Below are 24,581 nucleotides of genomic sequence, written 5' to 3' on the forward strand. Positions count from 1 at the left end.
TCTCAAGAACTGTGTTCAGTTTTGGGCATCCCACTACAAAAAAGACATTGAGATCCTAGAGTGTGTTCAGATGAGGGCAATGAAGCCAGTGAAGAATCTGGACCACAAACCTTATGAGGAGCAGCTGAGGGAACCGGGATTATTTAGTTTGTAGAAAAATAGGTGCAGGGGAGACCTTATCATTCTCTATTACTCCCTGAAAGAAATTTGCAGCAAGGTGGGAGTTGGCCTCTTCTCCCAAATATCTAGCCTTTGGACAAGAAGGAATGGCCTCAAATTGCATCAAGGGAGGTTCAGGTTATATACTAGGAAAAACTTCTGCAAAAGAGTGGTCAGAAACTGGAATGAGCTGCCCAATGAGACGAGATCCCTGAAAGAAATGTATAGGTGTAGCACCGAGGGACATGGTTTAGTGGGGAAATACTGGTGGGAGGTGGATTGTTGGACTGGATGATCTTGAAGGTCTTTTCCTACCTTGGTGATTCTATGATTCTATGAACTGGCTGCCCCTTTTGGATCCTGCACAATTCTGATGCATGAGTTAGGCAGCAGAAGTACCAAAAATACTTGTATGATCATATTTCTCTCTTTGAAGATCTCTGAGCAAAGATATCTAAGAAAATATTTTGGGAGTTTCCATAATGAAACACACGCCCAATCAGGAGAAAAGAAAGATATGTTCCTTTTAAAGCTTATACATCAGATTGAATTTAAGATTATTTCCTTTCAAAAAATAGAATGCATCAATAAGGAAACATCAAACTGAATAAGTCTGTGTTTCATATGAAATTAAAAAATGAAGATACTGTTTCAAGTTGGCACTGAGTTTTCAGTAACACGCACATTACAAAATACAGATTCTCTTATCATTTAGAAATCACCTCCAAGATTAAACTAAAGCATGAGAGTTAAGAGTTGACACAAGATGATCTGTTGCAAGAGCATAAAGAGAAAATGGTACGTTTTAAGGATGTACTGTTTATCTTAAAGTGTACGAAATTAGAAGAAATAATAGTACCATGATGGAAAGAAGTCTTAGATCTTTACCTTTGTTGCAGCGTCGAAACAGACAAAGCCTGTGCTAAAGTCAATGGTAAGCCCCATGAGATGGCTCTCCAAAACGCAGGCATATGTCTTGCACTGTAAATCAAAAATGAGAGAAGGCAGTTACCATAGCACATACAGAAAACATTTCTTCAACTTCTTTCCAGGACCAGAATTTCTTTGTTTTATTGTACATATATCTCAAAATTAGCATCTGGAAAAAAAAAAAAGAAAAATGGCAATCAATTTGTGTGTAAACAGGCCAATTTACCGCTGAGTAACAATAAGTCGTATGCTATTATGTGAACCACCAAAGGTATGAAAGCTATAAATGTCCCTCAGGAAATTGAAGATTTCTTACTGTTAAAGTGCAGGTGGAAAAGTGGTTTAAAATTCCAAATGAAAAAATTCCAAGTATTTCACTAGATGTATAAAATCTGAATTCAGACAATACAGGGATGCACTTGGTCATTATAATTATAAATGCATGAAAAAAATGACAATTTTTAATCACAGAATCAATGATTTAACTCTGTTTTGTCATAGTCATATGGTATTTGTATTTACGATAGGAAATAAAATTGTGGGGTTTATTTGTTTTGGGTTGTTGTTTTGCTACGAAAATGTAAAATTTGAATCTAAATCTTTGCTGTTTGAAAAGGTGATATTGCCTTTGGCAATACCTCATTAGTAGAAGAAAAAAGCATTAATCAGTAGAAAGTTATGTATTTCAGAGTGATTTATTACTTAATACGTTCTCAAATGCAAAATGGCCAAGTTTTGCATGCAAAGCAAAATAATTTTGCAGAATTATTTTGCTAACTTCTTACAGTACATGTAAAACAACTACATTTTTATTCGCAGACCTGCAAGTTATCTAGAACAAACACACAGCCTTTACTTAGAATAGAAATTTGGCAAGGAGAGAGTATCTCAGATTCAAAATATGTATCCCTGTGTAATTCATCTGACCTCCCCTTCAGCAGCAGCAGTCTACAATGCACACCGAGCTGGCACAGCTACTTCTAGAACAACACTGTTTAAACATAGCTCTGTGCCTGAGCCAATAAGCTTCACTGAGAAGATAAGATTTATGAGAAGCAGGACATCTCAGCCTAGACTCAGTGCTGCACTGAAAAAGCTGCCCAATTCCCTGGCTGTAGGCTCTTTCTGCAAGGCAATACACAGCTTGTGGAAAAAGGCCTCGTTCAGTACAACACGGGCATCAGTGGTAGGAAAGCACATCATAATATGCAGGCCACCAGTGGAGTGGCTGATTGTATGAAATAATTCTTCCTAGGAGAATTCCTAGGACTTGATAATTAAGAAGTTTGTATACATTTATCACGTATTTTAGTCCTGAGGAAGTTTGGCTTTGATAATTGTTTTTTCACATATAGGTCATAAAAAACTTATCAAAACAGGAGCATCCCCCTCTCAAAAGATAGAAGAAAACAATCCAGCATTCATTTCTTGTTCTTCCACAAAATACAGAATCTTAAATTGAGTTTCTGAATAATTCAGTGGATCAGGGGCTGAAGGAGACGACTCAGAGCATTATTTTCTTTTGAGTCTACTTCCTCAACAACATCCAGTCTAACTTACGAAGAATGCTAAATTGTAAGCCTACTATAAGCTATATCTGAAGCAAAGGGAAACCAGACTATAAGTCCAAGGTACAACTCAGACTCAAACTCAGATTTAATTTCAGAGGAGACGAAGTTCTAAAGCGAGGCACTACGAAGCAGCTTACATAATATCTTTACATTAGGCCATAAGCAAATACAATACAAATAAAAACAGCAAGAGAAAAAAAAAAGATGGTGGAAATGGAGAAAAAAATTGCATAAATAGTAGGAACTTTACATGAACTTGGCAATCATATAATTGCACTTCATTATTTATATATTTCCATTTCATGATTCTTCACAAAGCTGTGAGATAGTGAGGAAAAAGGATCTCCATTTTAACTTCTTTCTTAATTGTTTTAATAGTTAATCATAAAACACCATCAGTTACTTTTGCTATTCTAAATAAAACTAACTAAAGAGTGACCACAACATATAATGATAACACACACTACAGTATCATCTCTTTTACTATGGCCAAATTATTTTCAGCTTGATTCTTTCTGAAAAAAAAAAAAAAAAAAAAAAGACAATGCATCTGCCTGCCTAATTTTTGTTTTACATAGATACTTGGCAAAAGCTATCAATTAGGCTTAAATCGAACTTACACATATTTGTAGTGAGGCATTTTTAAAATATTTGCATTTGTTATATATTCTTTAGACATATATAAAATTTGTATCTCATTCAAACTCAGTAGGGGTTAATGCTAACTTATATTAGTTGAGAAACACTGTTATTATTTCCATGATTATTGCACAATATGCAAAACATCTGGATAATTTTAAAAGGTTGTTTTAAACAGTGGTTACATTCTCAAAATTATACGATTTCATAATATAACAAACCTGCATACAGCTGGACTAGCATTCACATGAAATATGAATATTTATATGAATATAACTGCATAAAACAGAATTTTAGGGAACATTTACAGTTGATGTCTTGATTTTGAACTTGCTCCCTTTTTTTCTCTCAGAGCAATGAAAGAGTTTTTTAGAGACAAATTACGTCACTATCTATTCCAACCAGGCTTCATATTCATCTGGAAATTGATGGATAAAAGCAGCAACAGATTGCTGAAAGAAAATAGGGGAACCAAGGCCAGTTATATTATGAAAAAAAATGAACATTTTGTTTTGTTTCATTTCCAAACTGAAACAAAGTAACAGAAAGAGAGGCAAGAAAGAGAGGTGAAATTATAAGTGCATGTTCCACAATAATAATCTATCACAAAATGGTTGTTTGTCCACTTTTCCAAATGTGCTGTAATCACATAGGCTCAGGAAATAACTACGTTGACCTCTTCACTGCTACTCTGAACATCAACAGTGCAACAAGTTAAAAATCTGAGGACACTTTTTTTAGAGAATCTCTTTTTTTTTGGAGACAGGAGTAATTTTGAATAAGTGAAGTTCTCATACTCGAAAGAAAAAACTGAGCTAGGAATGCTACAGAACAATTCAGTATCAGAGACAAACAAATATGAAGTGAATTCAGGGTTAAAGGTTATTTTATAAAATTGCCATATCTTCTTTTATGGATCCTGCAACATTACAGATAGTTGTACAGGAAACACAAAGCATCTTAAATATTTAGTAGCAGAGGTATATGCTATTGAAAATTTTATTTAGAAAAACTACATTAGTATTCTTTAGCACAATACCCAGAGCTCAAAAGGTAAGAGTAGCTCCTGTAAATGCTAGCAGAGCGCATCAACTTAAAAGATACAAATGGAACCTTCTCAAACTCCTCCTCCAACAAAGATAATAAGCATTAAAACTGAGAGTAATGCATCATTTACAAAATGGATCACCATTAGTGCATTAGCTAGTGCTCAGTCAATCTTCAATACTGGTTTATAGGTCAGAAGAAGGCCATCTATGTATATACATATATAGATATCTATGTAGCTAACAATTTGTCTAAATAAAGATAAATAAAAAAAACAAACAACCATCAGAGCTTGTGTTAACATGAGGATGCAGAAAATGATGGCATGCAAAGTACTAGCCAATATTTTAACAGGGTTATACACTAGTAATTTTGTAGGAGTGTGTACAGATTTCAAAGCAACTTCAATTAAAACTGTTTCATCCACATTATTTTTAAGGCTTGGAACATTAAAACATCCATTAGGATGATAACTTTTTAATCATAATTTTTATGTCTTTTTTCTCCCTTTTTTTTTTTTTTTTCATATCTTTCTCCAATAATAATGATTTGAGAGTTCCATAAGGACAGAGAATATCTTCATTTAAGTCTTTATTTTGTCATAATCCGTTAATGTACCAAAAGGCAATCAACAAGGCAGTTGTTCTCACCTGTATCCGTTCAACTTCTAAAAAAGTTGCTGTCTGGAATGCTTTTTCCCATAGTGCTAGGTCAGACTCTAATTCCACGGAAAAGTAAAGATCTTCTCCAGATTCAGATTGGACACCAAAACAATGTTTCCGCCGGTCCAGTAGATCACTGTCCTGATGAAAACCTGAAGTTATATAATCTGGCATACATCATTACATTTTTTTTTGTTGTTGTTGCAAATATGCCCCAAATCTAGCCTAAACATGGACATCTCAAATAATTTTAAATAGGATTCTGATATTCAGGGTGGTACAGAACAACATAGTATATCTGGCATAAATTTCACTATTTTTAACAAATAGTGAAAAATGTGATCAGCTAAATGTCTTTAAATTGAGTAAGTAATACAAAAGGCAGCCACTTTCTATTCATGTGAGAACAAAAAGCTAAGTCTCTCTGGTCTGTGTGACTCTCCCATTCTAGTTTGAAAGGCTGGCCAAAGGAAGCAACAGATTTATTTAAGTATCTAAAAAGCCCATCTGTTCTTCTTTGCCTATGGATGCTAGATAAAATAAGCCCATATTTCTGACGGCTTAAATATCCACCGTAAAATCTGTGTACATCTATATATTACCAGCAGAGACTGTGTTGGCGACCAGTGATTAGTTTGCTGGCTTTGGACCTGGAGAAGGAAGATGCTTTTGGCTTTACTTTCAATGCGACAACATACAGGGAACGTCTGATTGCAGAAATATATAACATTTAATGATTGCTAGCAAATCAAAGAATAATCAAGTTAATCAGGAAATCTATCACTTAAATGTTTTTCAAAGATTTTTTTTTTTTTTTCTTTCTGAAAGAGTAGAGGATACTTTATATGCTAAAATTCTAGCACGTCCTTGTGAAAAATGTCCTTGCAGAAAATGTTTTAATTAATATTGTTCCTACTACAGCAAAGCAGCTGCCACAAAGCACAGGCTCACCAGCTGTCCTTGAAAACAGTTTGGAAAATTTGGGTACATGTAGCTTAGGTGAAATTTCTACATGTTATCCTGTTTCAGAGGTCATAACTGAGATCAGCAAAAGATTCCCAGGATAGTATCGCCATCTGGTTATCACAACCTGAACAGACCAAAGGGGGACCATAACTAGTAATACAAGCCTTATATTGTTCAAGCCAACCTGGGGCAGACTACCAGGAACCTCAAGCTGGCAGAGAATGGAAATGTACAAAACAGGAATCTCTATGATAAACTATTAATCTTGAGAAGGGATGAAGGCAATAGTGGAATGAACACTACTTTCCCCCTTTTCATTCAAGTGATAGACTTACTCAGAAAGTAGGACAGAATCCATTCCTGGGTGCTCATGGCTCAAAATAGTTTTAGTGTCTAGAAAAAAACAGCTGTGAAGACAATACAGCCTCTCTTTTCCAATCACAGCTACTTCATACAGTGTAGCAGCACTTCTCAGCTAATAGGTTTTTAGTGGAGTCTTAAATTCATCAGGGTCCCAGAACTACACCTGACTGATACACTTATTGGTTCATAATCAAATAGACCTATTCAGGATGTAGTTTTACAAAAGTAGTGTGTAGGCACATGTTGTTTCCAGGGAATAATTTAATTCTTCATACTTGCAATTTCAGACAAAACTAGAAATATTTTGAATTCATCTCCACTTATTCTTGACAAGAGGCAATACAGAAAAAAATATGAATAATAGCACAATTGTTCATTTTTCAAAACAATGCTACAGCATTATGTGGGATTACAAGATTTGCAGTCACTTCGAGCAACTGAAGCAACAAACCCTGATTTTAAATGGGAGGAATTACAGTGCCTGGTTCCAGAATGCATATTTCTATGTCTCTGCTTTGCTGGGCACAGTTAAGGTTAGACTCTTTTAAATTATATTGTTAGACTTTCAGATTTTTACTGGATTTTTTTTTTTTTTTTTTTTTTTTTTTTTTTTTGTGTGTGTGTGTGTGTGTGTGTGTGTGTGTGTGTGTTTTCTTCCTACTAAGAACATCCTGGCTATGTAAAAGGGTTGTGCTCTTCTATAAATTGTGAAAATGAAAGTGTTAAAAGTTGTATTGAGACTGACCTCTGTTAAAATGTGTTTGAAAGTGCAAGAATCTTGGAACAGTCTTTTGAAGTGATTAAATAAAAGCCTATGCATTTTATTACCAATATTTTTTAGCAAAAATTGTAGTAGATCCTGCTGAGTATTTCATTAATCCTAGTGATTGGAGGGAGAAAGGAGATAAAGTGGATCTGGAATATTAAACCATGCTTTTGCTATTTACACATTAACATGAGAACATATTCACAGAATCACACAGAATCACAGAATTGTAGGGGTTGGAAGGGATCTCCAGAGATCATTGAGTCCAATATTGCACTTAGAGAAGATCTAATCAGTACAAGGTAGGACTTCTTCTCAGTGGTTTACAAAAAATATTAAAGTATTTCAACCACTACAGACTGTGACAAATTACACGCACAATGTACATACTAACAAAACAGAGAAAAGCAAAGATATTTAAAAAAAGAAAAATACAATAAAAAAAGAGCATTTCTTCATACCAGAAAATAACATACAAAAATAATAATAAAGTTTATGGGAATTTATCTTTTCTTATTTGGATTGAAGAGCAAACAAACAAACAAAAATGAATGACAATTTATCAAACCAAAATATATATATATATTTAATTAGTTCTTATGATCAGTATGTACTTGTGATTTTGATATCCATGCCATGGACATGGTAATGATGTGGTAAAAATGGTAACAGTAAAAACAAAATCCAGTCAAATATATGTGAATGGTATATTTTCACTTACAATGACGTCTCCATATGTATGAGATAGTAGCTTCCTCGTTAGTAGAATTTTCTCCTATTTGTAAAAAGAATTTGATATCCCTGCAAGGCTCTCTTTAGTGCTTCTGCTCCTTTTTGCTACAAGACTTTTCTTCAGGTTTTTATTTGTGCTCAGGCATGTAAAAAGTGAAGCCTACATACCAATTCACAGATTTAACCCTGTTTTTACTTATAATATAGATAAATGTAGGAAAAAATAAGTACACAAACTTAAAAGACAGCTATTCAAAAATCCTAGAAAAAGTTGGAAATCAAAGTGAAATTCTGTCTCAGGAATCCAACTGAGAATTACCCAAATCTCCCTGGAAGTTTAAGATGAACCTGTCAGGAATCTTAAAAATAGGCTTGGATTAAGAAGAAATCATTACTAATTGACTTTTACAGAATATTTACTTCATTTAAAATATAAAATAATGTTCTGCTCTGTTTAAATGTGGTTACAACTCTGTATTTTGACCCTGCATTTTTATTATTACTCACAAGTCAATTATAGTCAATAGCTAATTTCATCTTATTTTTGGGCCATTTTTCATACTGGTAGTGATCAACTGTACCATTTACCCCTGATGTTCTCAATGTGAATTAATACAGACTTTCTGAAGATGAACAGTCAGAAGGCTTGTAGCATTATGCTAATTTCCTACTGGAAGGAAAGTAGCCCTGCTGAAGGACGAGTGGTGAGAAAAGTCTTTGGCTTATACCCAGCTTCAGGGTAATCCAGCATCTCTGCTGACAGTATGGTATGACTCCTGCTTGTCTATTTAATAATGATGTCCCTGTTAAGTGAGAGTAATAAATTTGTCTAAGGGAACTAAGCATGGCTCATTAGGCAGGTCCTTTCAAATTAAGGCAGAATACCTCTTTATCACTAAGCAATTACATCACTTTCTCTACAGCAAGAGAATTTTTTCTCTTTGAAATCCTGGCCTCTCCAGAAATAATAGTGCTCCTTTTTGATTACATGTATTTTTTTTCATTTTCTGTAAGATGGATGCAATAAATACTCATATTTGGGCTATTTGTTAAATCCTCTAAGATGTTAGAGACTCTGAACTCTGACTGCAATGAAGACCAATTGTTCTATTCTACAACAGTTTGTGAAGGATTAAACAAAACTATGTCCATGTGTTCCATTTATGACATTCACCCAGAAGGACTTATTTGAGAACAGTCTTACTACTGGTTCTCTTGTTAAATACAGGCTATATATGTATAAAAGTATATATATATATATAATATACATAATGGACAAAGTAATTAGGAGGTGGAACTGTATATACCAGTGACACCGTGAGCAGTTCTTGACATGTGCAATCAACTATGTAAGATGTTCAAAACCATTCAAATCAGAGCTATATACACAGACAAAACAGACCTTGATATATTTTATTTTCTCTTTTAAAGTGAGTTAAAACTCAATGTTTGTGATAGTGATTATAATTCTTAATAACACAGAGCTGAAAAAAAACCACCACCACCAACAAAACCTGCTTCCTTTTTGAGCTACTTTAGACAGTCCTGAAATAAAAAGAAATCTGTCTTACAAAACTCTCTCCCATCAATTCAAGAGTGCAATAATATTAAGATGACTGTAAAAAATGATCACATCATGCCTTTACACCTGCTGGCACTAGCATTAGAGCACTGATTATTTTACACTTATTATCTCCATCTACATAAACAAAACTCCTTTCTAAGGGATTCTAATGATCTTTTTTTTTTTTTTTTTTTTTTTTTTTTTCCTGAAACTTTGGGAACACTCCTTTCAGGCATCACCATTAGTTGCTATGGTGATAGTTCTAATAGCATTTACAGGCAGCAGGAAACTGATTCACTCCAAAGTGAAAAAGAAGAGATACTTCTTCTCCAAAAAATACTCATTAATCAAATAATAAAGAAAAAAACCACCCCATGTCACTTGCATGCAAGCACGAACAAACACATGAAATCTTTTTTTTTTTGAATTTTAATATCAAAAACATACAAAAAAAAAGTTGCAATTGCATACATGTGATTATTTAAATAGCTACAGAATAACAGCTAAACTAAAACAGGGCACAGTATTTTTCAGTGTTCAAATTTTATGAAAATACACATTCTGAAAGGGAAAAATAGTTATGAGTACAGGATAAGTTTTAGTTTCAGTTAAATTTCCGTTATGAAGGTCTGTCTGATTCCTTAACAGAAGTAAAAAGTTAATTCCCTGTAACCTATTAGGTACAGTAGTAAGCACAAATGTAAAATTAATTTCCTATTCTTCCTGATTAAAAGGTAATGCAGTCTTAAAGACTCTCTTGAATCAGAACATGAATCTGAATATAGGCTCCCCTTGAGTTAGTGCCATAATTATATGTGTTTCTTAAGAAATGTTATATTTTCTTTCTAATAGTGTAAGAAAAAGTCAAAAGAGCCTATGAAAAAGCAGATTCTATAACAAGACTACAAATAAAAAGTAGTTATGCAATTAATAATTCTATTTTCAGTGTTGGTTCTGCCTATTGAGAGTAAGTACTGTGCAGACTTCTCTGCACAGAAGCAAATATCAATTAGTTGTCTCTGAGACAGGAACAATATATTTCACATGATGAACAGAGCACATATCTAGTGAAAAATACAATAGAATCAATGTTGTGTGAAGGCCTACAGTGATAAGTTCTTTACATAATAAAACTCCAATGTCATACAATAAATTTAATTACTGCGATAGTCAGAAAGGCAGGATTAACCATAAAGTGTTTCTGGAATCAACTCTAATAATTAAGGATTGTGACCAGAAAACAAGAGGAAAATAACAAACTGAAGAAAAATGCTACACCAAAAAAAGAAAAAAGCCTGCAAAAAGTGATGAATAAGAACATATTAGTGAAGAAAACACTGAAATGCATCACAGATTCTGAAAAGAGCCCTGCTCAGACTAAATCAGTGCTCAAACTTTTGATAAATCTTGAACGGCAACTAGGATGTAAAACATACACTTGCTTTTGTAGGGTATGCTCAGTCATCATTTTTCTTTCACACTTAATTTCCATTCTCTTTCATCATTCCTTTCACCTTATGTTAGAATTTAAAAGTTGGCTTTACATCACACGGATGTTGTAACACCCCGGTGCGTTTCATAGACAGGTAGTAAGAAGTAATTTCTTAGAAGGAAAAGTTGATGTCTTTAACCAGCAGAAAATTTCTAAGAATCATTTAAGTATCTGTTCTGTATTTGTTATTTTCCTTTTAGTCTGTGTGCTCATCTTATTATTCCTCCTACGAAGCAGGATCACTCTAACAATAGAAGCCCCAGCCCATCTCAGCTGACTACATTTTCTGACAGAGAGACAGTTTACGCTATCTTAATATTATATAAAAAAAAAAAAAAAACAACAAACAGCTCCTTTAAAAACACCTCTTTTAAAAACAAAACAAAATTTAACTTTCTAAAGTTAGAGGGAAACAGAAAAAGCCTTACTTGAAAGTTTTATATTTAAAATATCTTTTTTTTTTCCTTCTGAATCAAACAAAAAGTTAACAAGACCTGATATGGCAGCAGTTGTCATGCAACTAACAAAACTTTCTGCTTTCAAAAGAAGCAGAAATTAAATTTCTCTAATTTAACAACATAACAGAATTAAGGATTCTATCACTACATACATTCACACCAAAGAAGAATCACAGAAAATATGGAAGATCATGTAAGAAACGTGTTTATCTGGAGCACATCTCAGTTCAAGGAAGGAGCAGCTACACACCCCTGAAAGCTTAAAAAGACTCAGTCATAGGAATTCAGCAGCTGTAGTAGTTCTATTTCAGTACTGAATGATACTAGCACCTGACACATTTTTCTTTATTGTATAACTAGAGAGACAAGTTTATGATGGCCTTAATGCCAGTGGACAAGGGGAACATTTATTATTTCCACTGTTATCTTATACCAAAATAAGTTAGAGTGGGAACAGAACCTGTTTTCTCTGGAGACATTAAATACATCTACTTTTAGAGTTGCAGGACTGAAAATCATTTCAATTACTTAGAACTGAAATACTCAGTAGTTTAGTACTTTTTTCCAAGAGCTGACACCTTGCTGAGCTCTGGCTAAAAATGCATTTTTCCCTAGATTTAGTATTAGTAAAATGCACTCATGACTTATGCCACCTAAGCATGAGTTTGTGTAAAGTGCTTTATTGGAATCATATCAGCACGTAAGCCTCAGCCACTGAGCGAATTATATTTATATATTGATACTTTAAATATTTGAGTATGGCATTCACTTGAGTATATTGGCATTCACACTGGAACAGGCTCCCCAGGGTTGAGTCACCATCACTGGATATGTTTAAAAACTGTTTGGATGTGTAGCTCAGGGACATGATTTAGCCGAGGGTTGCTAGTAAGAGAACTATAGTTAGGTTGTGGTTGGACTCGATGATCTTTTCCAACCTGAATAATTCTATGATTCTATGATTTTAAAATTTATCTAGCATTCTCCATAGTCTCATGCTTTTTGCATCCTTTTCCTAGAAACAATAACTGAAGCAATAGTGTAAATTATTTTTCTCTGCAAAACACAACTTGTATTTTGTGAAGATGAAGGCTGGCTATTACGTGTCTTTTTGGGGATGATGAACAAAATTAGAGGACTTTTAAATGAGAAAATTAACATAATTGTATTTAAGTAATTTACACAGTAACTGCTAAAAATGAGGAACAAACCACATGTCTGGTCCAGATTAATACTGTAGAGAGAAAAGTATAGCTACAGTGATGGGAATGAATAATTCACCATCCTGACACACTGTCAACATAGACTGCCATTCATAATTACTCTCACATTTCATTTCAGATCTGACCTGACGTCTGAATATGGTTCCTGTTTAGTGGTAAATAAAATATGCTGTTTATCGTAAACCTCTGAATGTTTTTGCATGACACACTTAAGAGAGAGGGGAGTGACTGAATGATAGAAAACATTTTCTCACAATTACAAGGAGATGCTTGAATTATGCTGAAGAATATCAGTAACTCAAGTACACAAAGCAAACTCACTTTATGTAAATGTAGCATTTTCTACTATTCTTTACAATTTACCTAAAAATTTTCACTAATTCTATCTGCTGTGTGGAAGAAATTACATAAATAATATTTACCAATTTTTCAAAGATACTTAATTTTTTTTTTATATATGGCTTGCTCCAAAAGTAATGCTTATTTTTATTTTGTTATGTTGTCATAATAATGTTATATTTTGTTATGTATGTCAAAGGCAAATATTGGTAGTATGGCAGTAGAGGCAAAATCTTCACACCAATATTCTGTAATATGTTGTTGCCCTGTGACAGATTGCAGCAGAGGGGCAGTCTGATTGAATGGCATCTGACATGGAAGTGAGGATGAAGCAAACGTGTCTTACTGAATTCCTCCATGCAGAGAAAATGGCACCCACTCACATTCACAAACTGTTGCCCCAGTTCCTTCAGTCACACTTCATAGGGCATATTCTCCAAGCCCTTCACAAGCCTTGCTGCCCTTCTTTGGACTTGCTCCAGCACCTCAGTGTCCCTTCTGTACTGAGGTGCCCAAAACTGAACACAGTACTGGAGATGAAGCCTCATCAGTGCCGAGTACGGGGGCAGAATTACTTCCTTAGTCCTGCTCACCACACCATTCCTGATACTACCCAGGATGCTATTGGCCTTGGCCACCTAGGCACACCGCTGGCTCATATTAAGCAGACTGTCCATCAGTACAACAAGGTCTATTTCCGTCAGACAGCTTTCCAGCCACTCCTCCCCAAGCCTGTAAGGTTGCCTCGGGTTGTTGTGACCAAAATGCATGACTTGACACTTAGCACTACTGAAACTCATATAGTTTGCAAGGAGGCATTACTTTTGGAACCACCTACATACATTTGCATTTACACACACAAGCACACACAAAAGCATACTCAAAAGATGCACACAATTCGACATATCAAAAATGTAGGAGTTACCAAAAGACAGATTCAATTCAACAAGCTTTGAATTACAGAACGAGCCAATGCCATTTGCCTATTTCTAAAGCAAATGATATATGAGTACCTTCTGGTTTCAATTTTAGAAGTCTTGTTCAATGCTAACATTGGAACTATTTGACTACTAATGGGGCTTTACCTATCACCATAAAGCTCTGGGTGAAACAAGCTGCTTCCTGAATGAATAAACAATATATAATCATGGCAAACTCCACCACCAATTGTACTGAAAATGACTCGTTGACACATTTTAATGTCAGAAGTGATATCAGATTATATTGCATGAAGGCTTATTTAATATAGATCACATCTGTATGCAGTTGATATTCCAGTAGTATCAGTTTGAATACAACTGGTGGTACAAAAAATAGATTAAAAGTACCAATTTCTCATAGCAGTTTATTCCATTGATTAATTATAAGAAATGTTAAAATTTCTAACTTCTTCCTAATTTGAACTTCCCTAACTTTAATTCCTGCTTTTTCTTCCATTTTATCTTTTTCTTTTTAGGATTAAAGAGTTTTTCAGAGCTCTCTATTCTCCCTCTTAAGGTACTTGAACCCATATTAAAAACATATTGTATTTTTAATAAATTAATTCTTATGCCTATCAATTTATGTATCTTTCCATCAGATCTAAATTATTTGTATCTTCAATAATGTTCCTTTCCTGTCAAGTGCAGCCCACTGCTATGTTACCACTATTGAAGCATAATGAATAATTTCATGTAATATAATTAAAATGTGATTATTGTACTCAGCCAGTTTTAATAATTGACTTGTCAAATTAAAATTTCACCCCCGAAATAGTGACTGTGAAAATTTTTACACTTATATATATTTTTAATAGATACTTTGAAGTCTTTTCATAGAAACTTCCTTATTATCCACTGGTGTGGATTGTATCACATTACTATTCCAGTAATTGAGTGTGATTTATTTTACTGTATTTTATTTCATTTTACTTTTTCTCTATCTATCTAGATTTTAAATATTGAATTATGCTATCAGAGATCATTTTCTGAATTTATGTCAGTAAAACTGTTTTGGAAAGTCAAAATAGTGTTTTTTAAAATCTTCTTTTTGTTTTTATTGTTTAAAAAGTTCTAATCAGATTAACAATAATGACTTATTGCTTTGCTTAGGTTAAGTCTCCTCCTCTTTCTTTTCCTGGTAATGTGACAAAACACACAAACAAACAAAGAAAAAAAAACATTACAGTGACAACAAAACAGAGATTTATCATGAGGACTTTAACAAATATGAATCCACAAGTTTTGAACCACATAATACTTTAATCTCTGAGGCGCAGGAGATCCTGCCTTGAGGTTGAGAGAATTACAGAAATTGAAAATGGCATCTCAGTTTCATACATAGTTCATGAGAAGCCTTTGGAATTAATGCAAAGGAGAACACACTGTATGCATACAGTCAAGTATGAAGAAAACGTTTGCCATGATTCTGAGTTTTATTTAACACATTGCCTTCCTGATGACTAAATAAGTGAAGTCCTTTGCTGGCTGGTAGACATTAATACTTATTTAGTGTTTTAATATTTTACTGTCACTAGAAGTAGTATTCTCTCATATTAAAAAACTGAAATATTAATGTGCATTCAGTAAGATCTGGCAGTTCACATTCTTCACTTCGGTGCTTCTGTCATGGAGAGAAACTTCAAATCTCTCTAACTGATGAAAACGACAATACCATTTAAAAGGATAAACTTAGGATAGAAGGTTTCTTTAATCAAAATTCTTCTAGTGGCATTCATCAGAATTTTTGACAGAATTAGGGGCTGGAAGAAGGAACAAAATTTTTACTGAGAGATTTAGCAGTAAATCCTGTCCTTGTTTCACAAAAGATACTTCCTAAAGTTTCCAGAGTATAGCAACAGAAAATGCTAGCATGCTTGGTGAAAGTTGCATGCTAGTTTATAATGTTCGTAAGTCTAAAAATGGAAAAAGTTTCTGAAAGTCTCATTCCAATCTAAACAAACCAGGTAATGCATATACATTTTGATTAGTAAGCGCTACAGTGACATTTACTAATTCACTTTCACAAAGAAGACATAACCCAAGACTTGCTTACCTTCTGGCTATATAAAGACATTGCAGCAGTTCTGGCCAAGCCAACACACTCAGTCTTTCATGCAAACAATATATCTTTTACCTTCTAAGTAAGCTCAGCAGCCTGATCAATACAGAAGGAAATACGCCGTGGAAACATTAATTCTAAAACATTACCTCTCATTCCATGGCAAATTCATATGAAGGTTAGCAAAGACCATTTTCAAGTCCTTCTACTTAAACTGAATACTAGCTACAGAAGCTGTATCTGTACTAATATATTAAGTACGTATGGGACTGCTTGTTGACACTATAGCAAACTGACAAGGGCCACACCATATTCATATGTTGAAAATCTTGAGCACTGGCATCAGTTGGCAGGTGGTGAGAAATTACATTGTAAATCAATTAATTTGTAAATGTTTGTATAAATATATGTACTATATATATATACATATAATTATCATTACTCCTATTTCTCTCCTCTTCCATCTTAGCAAATAGTTTTTATCTCATCTACTTTTTTCAGATTCTCTCCCCACTTTCCACTGGGAGGGGTGAGCAATGAGTGAAAGGCTGTATGGTGCTAAGTTCTCTGCCAGGTTAAACCACAACAAGGACATTCATATGAAAACTGCTCATTAGAAAACATTCCTTCACCCATGAGAAGTCTAAACTAGTAGACTAGGAACTGCGTGGGTGAGTGCTAGGTGGGGTTTTGGTACAAAATCCATGGTGATCATGCAAGAATAGTTAAGAATAATATTCTTAATAGACTTTTGATTGCATCCCTCAAATTGGGAACGTTCTGTGATATTTATTCCAAGTAAATGAGTGGACTGAACAATTTGAACTTAAACAAAGAAGATGGAACTAAACCCATTCAAGATACACTGAGTGATAACATTCCACTGCAAATTGAGTGAGTATCTTCCTGGATTTATCTCTGCCCAGTGACATATGATTATCTCTATTGAAGGAGAAGCACAGAACAATGCTATCTTCCCAATATTTCCGAAAAGAATGACATGAACTCAGTAGCTCTTATGGAAGAATAGTAAATGTAAAAAAGGGAAAACTGCACTAGAAGAGTCCAGGTTTCTTTTCTCCACATTTTTAATCGGGCTTCTGAAGTTATCATGCTATACATCAATATCTGTGAATTTAGGCTTCAATTTTAGCATCCAAATTATTCTCCAAGGAAATGAATTTATAATAAAAGTAGAATGTGAGGTATGATAGAAGGGAAGAAGTTTGGAAGTGATCACAAAGTAACAATCTAAATTTTTTAAAGTTGCCTCTGCTTGGGTAATATCCATGCAGAAAATCTGTCTTGTACAAACGCACCTGGACACTTTTTGATGCTGGCAGAAAAGCTGAACAAAGACTAAAGTCATTACAGAGGTTCAGTGTAGTAATAGTAATGGGAAGCTGTTTTTCCTGGTTTTACTTGCTTGAATATTTAGTGAAACAATGGATAAGGACGATATAATCTGTTGCAGAAAGCTAGAAGATGATGAATGTTAACATGCTGATGGAAGTTGTAATTTCATTGCAGTGATTTTTTCAACAGTAAAAAAAAAACAAACCTGTTTAAAACACTTCATTATTTTATGAATGTGATCATGCTTACAGACCATAAAATAATAACTGAATATAAATAACGAGGTAAACACATCAGTAATATTTTTAGATCACTTAACCAGCAATTATCCCTATGCTGGATAATCCTATATTAAAACAGACTGAGAATGGAGGATCTACAGACAGTCTGAAGAACTAAATGACAAGAAAGAACAGCATCTTTGCAATCTTTCCTGCACCAGGAAGTTCCTGGTTCAGTTTTTACAGTTTGATGGCCTGCATTCTGGCTGACTGGGCAAGCCCTACTTTCATGTAACAAACTTCTGCTACACAGGTGAAAAAAAAAATAAAATAAATCCTTACATTAGTACACACAAATGGGATAAAGAACAAGAGGAAGAAAGAAAAAATGGCTAAAAACGAGTGAATTAGAAGAGTATCAACAAAGTAAGACAGTAGAAAGAAGGAATAGAAGAAAGACTTCTGAATTAAAAAAAAGTACACATCATAGGTGCAAAGAGAATAGTAAAATCTTTGGATAAAGTTACAAGGAGTTGTCCTTGCTCCTGCAGGCTTAAATCTTAAGAGAAGGTGCTAGGGGCTTATTGTTTTCCATACTGAAGTCCTGAAGTAAACAGACTACCATTAAAATAAAAAAGCATATGCCACTAACAACATATTTCATTAGTCACTAAAAGTAACTGTGTTGTAAGCACAGTGGCTCATATTACTCCTGAGTGCAATGCTTTCACAGAGTGAACAGCTGCTTCTGTTAATTTTATTCCTACTTGAGTCAATGTTTGCACGCACTTGGTAGTTAACCACAGTCATCCTCTGTCCAAACTAGTTGTATAAGAACACCTTTGCCTTTTCTATTTCTGTTTGCTAACAGTGGTTTTTTACTCAGATTAAAAATGTGGTTTCTTATTTTTGAAGTCTCTGATGTAAAAAGCTTCCATATTTTTCTGAGTTGTTCCATCTGTAATCTACCTCCTAAAGGAATAGAGTTCACCTACATGACCTACAAAAACTAGAAAATGTACATGTATGTCAGTACAAGGTCTTCCCAAAGGGACACACTTCTTTAAAATATTTTTTTCATACCTCTTGATATTGGACTCTGCCTGGATGAAAAGTAAAATCCAAATCCTCACACAAAAAAAACCAAAAATTTAACCTAGTAAAAACAACATGGCAAAGCACTTCAGATGAATGGAAAGAGAATTTTTCGTCTCTTTTTTCCTTCTCTCTCCCTCATGTTTTAGATTTAGAAATACTGAATATCTGGAAGATTGTTTTTCAATGTTTTAAAAAGAGAGAGTATGTTTTAATTCTGAACAAAATCAGAAAAAATAAATGAATACAATGCACTGAAATGGATCTATTCAATTTGCTACTTATCGATTTAGCTTTCAGAACATTTAATTAGCTCTCCCATTTCCTATAGTTAAAGTAAACTGAAACAATTAGAAAAAGGACAAATATTTTTAGAATGGTATTACATATTTTAATGACTTTGCTGTCTGCCTTAGTGCAATCTTAGATTTAGCAGAGAGCTGTTAGAGTTAGGGTAGTATGGTTATGTTGTGGTTGGACTCGATGATCTTTAAGGTCTTTTCCAACCTGAGTGATTCGATGATTCTGTGATCTTACATTGCAACTGTGAGTTGCTTCAACACATTAGAAAGTAATAGAACTGATCTGTATTTCTTTTAACTCCTCAATTAGAAAAAGAAATGTTCTAATGATTGAATGTGCAAGTAAAGCAAAGCCATAAAACTCTTTTTTAGTAAAAAACACATACTACATGATGGAGAAATAAAACAGTTTCCGAGTTAAAAATCAGTTCAATCAATTCTTCTAAATTTATCTAATTAATCAGTATATAATGATTTCAGGACTTATAATATTGATTCACAGGGACAAGATCTGATGTCTTTCTGCAACGCAGTCACAAGGAATTTCTAGTTCCAGTGTAATCCTCTGGCTTCTCGACTGCTCTGACAAAATGGTAATTTATTTTATACTTTTTCATCATACCTTGAAAATTTTGCACATTATCTCATAGACTGAAAATGTTTTCTCAGCTCGTGTCCAATCCCAGGTTGTGACCTTGGAAGAAAAAAATAGAAAAAAGAAAAAACAGGAAAAGAAGCCAAGTTATTATTCTTCATTTCAGTAGTTCAGTTTATTAAAAAAATAAAATAAAAATCGATCCCTAAAACTTTCTACCTTTTACATCCAGTATAATGTACACAGAAAGGGCAAGCACTACCTCAGAGCACAAAATACCATGGATCAGCGCTGAAAAGGCGTCTGTCTCCTTGCACTTTCAATAGCTTTTCATGCAGGCTAATCTACGTTGAATGAACAGGTTTCCCCTGTGAGTCTCCTATCCATGCTGGTGGGGGTTGCTTTGAGATTGTAAAATGATACAGCCCTTTAAATGTTCTCACAGAACCCTAACATGTTTCTCCTTGTTTCTGTTCTTATAACAGAATTTCTTGTTATACATACATTGTTTGCAGAGGTCCTAAAACTGAAGTTTCCAACCTTGCAGTGTCCTAGACACTTATCACATGTGACTTGCAATCTAGGTGAAAAAACTAACAAGAGAAAACAAAGGTAAATACACTTTTTTTCTTACCAGTGTGAATCTGCTCTTAAATTCAAACAGAGTGAGATTTGAATAAGTCTGTTTCTTCACATTATCTCACAATTTTTGCAATTGCTTTTAACAGTATTTATTTTAAGCAATTATTTTTTAAAAAGCCTATAAATAACTTTTTAAGGAAGCTGCAAGAAGGAAAGAAGAGAATTAGTCACAGCCTCAAAAGATGGAATACAAAACAAACAATCAAAAAAAAAAAAAAAAAAGAAGAGAAAAGAAAAACTGAGGCCTACAAGAATTACTGCAGTGCCTCAGCTTCAAAGGATCATGGTTATTACACAGCTAGGCAAGACAAAAGAGTCGAAGAAGTAGTATAGTCCGCTTTTCAAAACTTAAGAATATAAAACTCTTTGAAAAATATCATCAAATTATAGCCACAGCATAAAAGGAAGATAATACATAAGACCAACTTATTTTTTATATAAAGAGAAAACTATGAATAGACCCCATATTGCTAAGAAGCACGTATGGGCTTGGATGCTGTGACGTATTACTTTCTTGTTCAAAGTGATTTTGGTCCCGTATGATAAAATTCTATACTTAACTAATTTTTAGGGATACAGACTATTAGAATTGAAACTCTTTCAAGGAAAATCTTCATAGTTCACATACTCACATGCATATATATATAGTTCATAGTTCATATCTTCAAGAATTAAAATTTCAAAATGGAATTTTATTTATTTGCTGTCATCCTCAAACTCAGTTTTTTACCATCTTATTGAAGTATGGGTATTAAATCAGATTTAGAAAGAAGAAAGAGACTAAATACTATGGATCAATAAATAATGCTTCATATAAAATGAGGAAGTGAAGAAATATTGGAAATATACAATCTTTGTCAATGAATTTTGAGAAACTATTCTGAGATGTGACAAAAAAATACAAAACGTTTTTGTCAAAAACAAACCACCAACAACAAAAAAAACAAACGTAACACACAAAAACAAAAACAAACAAACAAAAAAAACCCACACCAAACAACTAATCTGTTTCTAATTCAGACGGAAAATGAAATGATCTCTCACAAGGAACAGAGGAATGTGGAGTTGAGTTTTGCTACAGTTCCACTGAACACAAAGCACTAGCCAGAGAAGTATCATTTTGCCCTGTCCCATCAGGAAAAGTAACCTCTACTCCTGCTGAAGGCCACAGCTACTTGAAGTTTCATTTAGAAGGTCATTACAGGCTCCATGCTTTGGGGAAAACACATGAGAGCTCCCCCTTCTTCATAAAATTTCTGACAGCATCTTTAGAAATTGCCTGTCCTGATCACCAGTGTGCCAAGAAATCTTTGTAAGGTAATTAAGTTTTAAGATGCAAATAAGGTATGTTAGAACTGATCATGCACCTGAGCACGGAGAGGCAAAGTGCTATTGATCAAATAGATAAAAAAATATAGCAGGGGGAGGCAGCTGAGGTACACTATTTAAACACATGCCTCCCTCAGGAGTTAACAGGACAATAGTTTCTTTTAATTTTCTGGTTAAAATGTTGGCAGATCTGTTCAGAAACAGCTTAATCCAAGAAGCTTATAATACAAATATAATTAAAATTGTTTTTCTTCCTATAACAACATTTACATGTTACATAATTAGAAGCTCCAAAATTGTAGCCTTGAAAGTTTATTCTTAATCGTTTTAATTCCTGGAAGAGATGAATGTACATGCCCACAGAACAGCAAACAATTGTACGTGTAAAAGTTTGCATAGAGAATGTCCTTCTAAAAAGCCTTCTGCAGTCTTTGAGAATAAGAAAATTTTTCTGGGCATTTAAGTGTACAAGTATTATACAAATGGTTTTAAGCACCTCTACAGAAACTCTTCCCCAGTTTGTCTTTTAAAGAGTTTGTTTATCATTATTCTTCCCTCCTACTCAATGGAAAGAAATTGTGTTCTTTTTGTTTCAACTGTCCTCCTATTTTAGAATAAGAACCAGAGTCTGTTATACTTTTAATAATTAAATTCTGTTTTGCCCACAGCTTATCTGAAACAAGGCCCTAATAAAGACTTTGAAATCAGCCTTGTCTCATAAAGCAGCAGCTTGACAGAACTGTCCTAACTCACAGCACTGTGGTTCACATTCCTACTATAAATAGGTTCTTCCCATAGTCATTTACCCACAAGCAACATATTACTTCTGGAAACTAATAGTAAAAATGATATTGTATATAAATAGAAATAATATAACAACAAACTCTTGGTAAAGAAATTTGTAGTTTCTTCCACGCTGCTTACAAAAGAATAATCTTTTTCTTTTGAACAGAACAGGAGCATTCAGCATTGTATCTAGGAGGAAGATAGAATTGTGAATGAAGAATGGCGTGGACACTTGCCATCTAAATTTGAACTACCTCCAACAGGAAGGATCTACAGCCCAAATCAGGATAACTGCTAAACTCTTAGTACTGCCTGTATGGGTCTGCTGCCAAATCTTTAGCTACTGGCTTAAAACTTAGCTAGATGATATGTGTGTTTCCTGCAGCTTAGATGTACCATAAAGCCATGAAATTAAACTGCTGATTTGGAGACAGTAGCTGAAATTTTGCCCTTTCCTGTCAGTCAGATTCCAATTAATATTCAACCTGAACTGCCTCATTTGCTTCCCTACTTTCCTTTTGGTGCTCTCAAACTACACAGAAGTTATATTCAGGGTAAAAATTAAAGACAGAGATATTGCTCTACAAGCTGTGCCATTTCAACAGCCTGCAAAAAGCTTTGGTATTACCCAAAATCTCATCAGTTTGCATTCAGAATGACAGTTCAGTTTAAATGTAACCAACTTGCTTCTGGCTTGTTTTGCTTGCCAAAGGGAAATGAAAAGCCCCCTTTTAGTACAAATAGCTCTCTCCTGTATTGTTCTAAGTGTTCAGGTGACCGAGGGGAAAGAAGTATTTGTTAGCTGCACAGTAATCTGATGAACAGTTATTTTCTGCTACTTTCATAATACATTTCTCTGGAACTTTTCAGTGCTCTGAGTTACAATGCCGTTAACAAAATGAGCGCTCAGTGTAAAAGCCTGGTACATATTACATGAAATCATTTTATTTAATAACATTTATGTCCACACAGCATGAGAAATATACTTACTGGAGGTGCCATAAATTTATACAGAGAAGATCCCCTCAGTGCTAAAAACTTTGGTGTATACATTCGATCCTGAAGGGAGTCTTGTTCCCGTTCTTCCGTCCAGCCCATGTAGACTATCTGACAAAAAAAATCAATAGTGTTGACAAATTCCTCAGGCAATTTCTTCAAATCAATTGCAAATACTTCATGCAAGAAAGCTGATGTCTGTCAAATCTTACAGAACTACAAACCTTGAACCACTGACACAATGTGATACACTGGCAGTTTACTTATAATCACACGAATGTGTAAAGCAAGCCTGTTACAACAATCAAAATATAAGAGAAAATGCCTTTATTGCCCTAGCAACAACAAAAGAGCTAAGCCACATACCTAACAGGTGTCTATTTTTTTTTTTACCATCTCATTAAAAGTTCTCTAAAGGAATTCTAAATATTTGCAGACAAATCACATCAAAAAATATGATGCAAGTGAAGTATAGAGAGCCAGTAGGCAGAAATACAAAATCAAGAAGTATTCAGATACATGACCAACAGATAGATGAATACATGGGAACTTAATGCAATATGGAAAAAATAAAGACATTCTGGAGCATATTTTGTACTTGCATATATTCAGAAATTAGTTATAAACATTTCCAGATAACTGCATAACTGAAAAAAAAACCCTATACTATTTAATTCAAATAACATTTCAATCTCAGAGTAAGGATTTAGAAACGAATGCTGCAAAGTTTTTAAAGGTTAGTTGCTTTTTTTTTTACTTCAGATCACATGGCACGTTTATAAATATTTCTTCAACTACCTCTGATTTGGTGATCAAAGAAGTTTATAATGTTCAAAGAAAAGATATAGCCATACCTCAATACTCAAGAATTAAGCAGTACTCAACACTATATTGTCATGCAATAATTGAAAAACCATGCTCTCTAAAATCCCTTTCATTCCTGAATGAAAAATACTCAAGAATACAGTCCAATAGGTACAGTGAGAGAAGCTTTAAATTATTTCAGTTCAACGGTTACTCACATTCTCCTAATTTCTCCTGTTTTGTTTGTTATTCAGTGCAATGAAGATAGGTAGCTCCATTCCTGTGACTTGATAGGAATCTGTGCAGCTTATTGACTGACAGAAGCTACACATGGGAGTGAAATTAATATGAGTGTACTATTACTTAGAGAAGTATGATATATTTTTCCTCTGTAATGAAAAGAGAATGAACAATCTCTGATTTCTAGGCATTAAGACAACTTTACTTTTTAATTAATTAATTCTGTGCCATCTTTGATTTGTTTCATTAGAATTGGATATAGTAA

General features: G+C 34.0%; 1 protein-coding gene across 1 annotated transcript in view; it reads right to left on the reverse strand.

Moving 5' to 3' along the window:
* Positions 1-24,581, reverse strand: part of SNTG1 (syntrophin gamma 1) — a 164,557-nt gene that overhangs the window by 22,237 nt on the left and 117,739 nt on the right. Inside the window, exons 13-16 of the mRNA XM_042840046.1 lie at positions 23,267-23,383; positions 19,547-19,618; positions 4,997-5,149; positions 1,048-1,140 (exon numbers count right to left, since the gene is read on the reverse strand). Coding sequence (XP_042695980.1) covers positions 1,048-1,140; positions 4,997-5,149; positions 19,547-19,618; positions 23,267-23,383 — 435 coding nt within the window. The remainder of the gene's footprint in view (positions 1-1,047; positions 1,141-4,996; positions 5,150-19,546; positions 19,619-23,266; positions 23,384-24,581) is intronic.

Source organism: Centrocercus urophasianus, unplaced genomic scaffold, assembly GCF_019232065.1.
Source record: "Centrocercus urophasianus isolate 14NV4802_14NV808 unplaced genomic scaffold, USGS_Curo_1.0 seq_11, whole genome shotgun sequence".
Lineage (NCBI taxonomy): Eukaryota > Metazoa > Chordata > Aves > Galliformes > Phasianidae > Centrocercus > Centrocercus urophasianus.